Source organism: Montipora capricornis, chromosome 9 (genome assembly GCF_036669925.1).
Source record: "Montipora capricornis isolate CH-2021 chromosome 9, ASM3666992v2, whole genome shotgun sequence".
Classification (NCBI taxonomy): Eukaryota; Metazoa; Cnidaria; class Anthozoa; order Scleractinia; family Acroporidae; genus Montipora; species Montipora capricornis.
The window spans coordinates 39,760,426-39,765,425 of NC_090891.1; the positions used below are offsets into that span (position 1 = coordinate 39,760,426).

The 5,000-nt window shown below is 40.0% G+C and overlaps 1 protein-coding gene across 1 annotated transcript in view; it reads left to right on the forward strand.

Annotated features, from left to right (window-relative positions):
* The window catches only part of LOC138015267 (putative ammonium transporter 3), a 7,101-nt gene extending 4,414 nt beyond the window's left edge, over positions 1 to 2,687 (forward strand). The window contains exons 3-5 of the mRNA XM_068862245.1: positions 200 to 259; positions 1,081 to 1,157; positions 1,643 to 2,687. Of these exons, the coding sequence (XP_068718346.1) occupies positions 200 to 259; positions 1,081 to 1,157; positions 1,643 to 2,208 (703 nt within the window). The 3' untranslated portion in view covers positions 2,209 to 2,687. The remainder of the gene's footprint in view (positions 1 to 199; positions 260 to 1,080; positions 1,158 to 1,642) is intronic.
* Positions 2,688 to 5,000: the final 2,313 nt, after the last annotated feature.

Genomic DNA, 5,000 nt, shown 5'->3' on the forward strand with positions numbered 1-5,000 from the left:
TTCGCTACTAGTCATGAGTTCCTGACTTGGTGAAAAAGTATTTTTGATCTGTACCTATCGGCTAATTCCGTTCTCATGATCAGCTGCGAAGTCTCCAGCGCTGCCGAACAGGAAAACATACAGATCCGCAAAATTGCTCTTATGCGTTAGAGCTTAGAAAATTTGCTTTAATTTTTTAACTTTTACTACAACCAAACAGGGCAGCGGTTGTAACTATCAATGGATCCATCGGTGGAGGAACTCTTGGAATGATGTACAGGTAAATATGGTTTGTTTTTTAGTTTGTGATTTATTTGTTTGAGCAAGTTGAACTTTCGGCAGCTCACGACATCCCGCATGGCAGCCCGGTGCTCAACCAATTGAGCCACCGGTGCGCGGTGGCACCCAAGTTCCATTAGCTCGATGCAGTCAACTGAATTTTCATAAGTACAAGACTTGGCTTTACGTCATACGGGGCCTATCAGGGCCTGTCACCAATGAGAACAGAATCCCATAGGCCATTGCATTTAAGATGATATTCAAAAGATACAAGAGTGAGTTGGTCATACCTTTCGTCTCGCTGAAAAAGAAAATCAAGTTCGCGGCATAAAACTAGTACACCGAGTCTTGTGACAAACATATTACTGAAAGAAATGATATATGAAACGAATCATATGTTGAACTGCGGATACGGAATCGAGTGAAGCCATGATCCTGGCAGTTATGAACACAACTTCTGTAACCGCGTAGGGAAGCTTGAAAGTTTCAGGACTTCAACGGGGTTTGAACCCGTGATCCCGCAAAGCCGGTGCGAAGGTGGGTTCATGTTCATTCATTACCGGAAGATATGAACCCACAGGTGACCAGCTCCCAACATCAGTGGCTTCGTGACTCAGTTGGTTGAGATGTCGCACCGGCTTTGCGGGATGGGTTCAAACCCCGCCCGTTGAACTCTTGAATTTTTCAGGCTTCTCTAAACATATCACTGCCCGTAAGTGACGGTCATGCAACACCAACACAAAGACGCGATTTACAGCTATTAAAACTTGTAAACGGCTAAACAGAATACACGATTTCTTGTTGTGAAATTCTTCTTTTCAGTTATTTTTGGTTCAAAAACAAGTTGGACATTCCAACGTTTGTCAACGGTATCCTGTCAGGCCTCGTTAGTGTAACGGGTAAGTCGAGGTAGCCGGCATTTTTAGTTGTTTGTGATAATTCAACAAATCGATGTTGAATCGTAAGTAGGTCTTCTTGAGATATTTTTAAGTTTTACGTGGTTAATCACGTCAGTAGTTGCCACACCGTCATTTCTTATATATTTTTATGCTTTCTTTGTTATATTTAATTCCACCTGTAATCAAAAATATCATAAATGCGTCTTTGTTCTTTAAGTTTACTAAACTTAAATGGTTTTTCAGACTCTTTTTGAGAGAGTCACATCAAAACATGTTTGCAAGAAATATAATCGTTACCTTTTCAAAAAGTGTTTTCTTTTGCTCCTTACGAGACTCGCGTTTGCCTTAAATTGAAGATTTCAACACATTTTATCGTATGTCAAGACACATATATCAGAAGCAAAAGCCGAGACAGTCTGCTTCGAACTGCCAATTCCTCAATTACTGTCCATGTCGTTATTTTTATTTTTATTTTTTGCTTCCAGCTATCTTGCCTCTAGCTCATCCTTGGGAAGCCATCCTAATTGGTGCAATAGGTGCCCTGTTGGCATGCCTCGGATGTGCTCTTCTTAACCGTCTCCGCATTGACGACCCAGTTGGCTGCATCCCCACGCACTGCTTTGCAGGAGCCTGGGGTCTACTGGCGGTTGCGTTATTTGCCGAGAAAGACATTATTAGCGAATTGGCATTCTCTGACGAATACGGGATCCTCAAGGGTGGTCCTTGGCGCTTTCTTGGCATACAGATGCTCACTATCGTTGCTGTAGCTGCATGGACCGCAGCTATGACGTTCCTTGAGCTGCTATTGGTTAACAAGATTTTTGGGCTGCGTGTGAGCATAGAAAACGAACTGTTGGGCGCTGACAGAGTTGAGCACGGGATTTTAGAGTTTGAAGTCACTCTACGACAAAATCACGATGCCAAAGAAAACGACCCCAAGCAGCAACGATCTGTGAAGATAAATGTGCCTGATGATCTGCCGATAAGTTTAGAAACCATTAATGAAACTGGAAATGGGAGTCAACGAGACGATCCTTCTGCGGTGGAATAAGTTAAAATTCGACTGCTGTTCGGAGAAAATCGGTTTTCCGAGTATGTCCGAGTCACTACCGAACAGATCAAAAATCCATTCGTGACCGAAAATGGGACTGTGTTGCTGTTAGCTTAAAATCGGAATGAAAACTCTGCTTACTCCGCCAAATTTTATGTTTTAGTTAATGTATTTTCTGTACATTTTAGCTTAATTGAAAAACGAAAGAAAACCTTATTTACTTCCTAAATTCTCTGAGTTCAATTCACACGGTTAACTTTCTTGAAGTGTCTATTGAAACCAAATCACATATCTCAATTAAAGTGAACTTTAGAGGAGTGCACGCCGCTGTCTAAGCTTTCATCTGATTCATCTAACTTCTGTGTTGAGCGCAGAACTGTAGGCAATTCCTCAGTGTTGGCAATTCCTCACTGTTGGTAGAAAAAAGAACGTGGAAACACTTCGAATGAATTATAATAAATTCAAATAAAATAAAACTACACAAGTTTTCACCTCTTATTTTTAACATCGGAAAGCGAATTTTGGTATAACATTCTCAAGTTTTAATTCCATTTAGAAAACAGTCCTAAGAAAATACGCGCGCTGATTGGTTAAAAATCTTGTTTCTATTTAAGCAATTGAGCACTTTTCCGTGTTTACATAGCCTCATCTAAACACGAGGAGGGTTGGGAGAATTCGAGACAGTTATGTAAACCCGAGACGTAGTCGAGGGTTTGCATAACTTTCGAGAATTCTCCTAACCCTCCGAGTTCTCCGAGCTCTGTAAACACGGAAAAAGTGCTCAATTGCTTTTATAAAATAATTCTCCTAACTCTCCGAGTTCTACGAAGTGCTCAATTGCTTTTATAAAATAATTCTCAAAAATACGCGAAAATCTGAAACGTCACAACCGTGTTTACATACTGTCATCTAAACACATCTTTAGACCAATAAGAGCGTAGTGGCTCAGTTATTTTGTAAAAGTCGATGGAGACACAGAACTAGCGCGAGCTGTTGACGTAGTGATGGCGCGAGCAAAGAGAATTTACATTTTGATAATTAGAGTTAACAAGTTGTTTTCCTTTTTCTCGTCTCGTTGTTTTCTAAAAGAAATAGAAAACATGTACTCCGTGCCTCGGGCCGTACTCAAGACCTCGGGCACTGTTTTTTCCCATACGGACCTCCCTAATAGATCACAGATGACGTCAAAATGTGGTAAGAAAAAAAAGTGGCACATGAAATGATAACCGGGTGTGTCACTGATCTTTTATTAGGGAGCTTACGAAACGACGACGCCGACGGCAACGACGACGCTACAAAACAATAGGTTTAATGAGCAAAAACAATGGCTCTGCACGTGCGTTTTACGTTTTGGTACATTTCTTTGCCGTCATCTTCTAAATGACGACGTGAAATGACCAAATTCAAGGTTCTGTGGAGGACGTTAGCACATGACGATGAATTTTCAGTTCTCTCTCTACGCTTCCAACCCACTCATACCAGTTTAATTCCTCGCCAGCTACTACACATTTTTAACGCGAAACGACATGAAATAGTTTCGTAGCGATATGAATAACGCGAACTCGTATTTTTAAATGAAGTCCTCGTAGCCGTCGTCGTCCTCGTTTCGTAAGCTCCCTATTACTGTGAAAAGACGCACGGCAACATGGAATCTATTTGTTTTACATAATATAATAAAATAATTAAAAGGTTTTGATGATGACGTTAGCTATGCGACTGTCCTCTGATAGGTGAGGAACGATCAAAATGCGTGCATCATTGAGCCCATTATATCAATGTCATCCTTAAGTTTTTTAAAATTTCTTTCAAAACTCTGTACTTTTTTGCCCTTCCTGAATTAAAAACAGATGCAAGCAGAGGTTCGAGAACATTCTCTATTGTTATACAAGAACGGTTTATACAAACGTGTTAAGAACGGTTTATACAGACGTGTTTAAAAACGGTTTATACAAACGTGGAGGATGAAATAACTCTATGCAAAGAATTGAAGATATATGAAATGTAATATTTTTGTTAAGGACTGGTACATCGAATAAGAAAAATGGTGCTTTTCACGAGTCCTCATAGATTAACTCGGGAGTAATAAGCAAGACTAAGAAACAAAATGGCTTCTCCTAATCGCAATTTGTTTCGGCAAGTAGTTTTCCTTGTTTTCAGTGTCATGCACCTTGTGTGGCAAATACATCAACACTTCTATACGTCAATGTAAGTGGCTTCGAGAGGTAATCGTTGTGTCGTATCACGTTTTCTTTTTTAAATGAGAGTGAAAATGAATTTTCTAACTGTCAGTCTGTAATCCTTTTGTCGTTTGACAAAACTGTGGACAATGCGCTTTATTGATGTTGTCGTCACGTCCAAACCAACTAAAAATTTCAAATTAATATGCTATAACAAGTTGACACGTATATAAATCCTATCACGAATACTCTTAAGAAGGTTATTTGTGATTGGAAGCAAGTAAACGAAGGTTTTCAGTAGTTAAGGTAATGCGAGTGTTCCTTATTTATTTAAAATCTTTTTCATTGACTTAGAAATCAGTAATCCAGGGGAAACTGTTGGTTTTAAATATGCTCATGACTGTGCAATAAAGACGTTCCTGTTTTCAGACATTGACTGACCAAGCAGCTGGACTTATTAATAGATTTGGAATGGTCTAGTTTAGGCTCGATCATGACCAGCCGTTTTGTGCGCTCGCGTTCCTCCGTCCTCACAAGAGCTGGATCACTGGTCCGCCCAATTGTATTTTCCACCAATCAGAGAGTCGCCTGCCTGCCAAGTGCAAAATATAATTC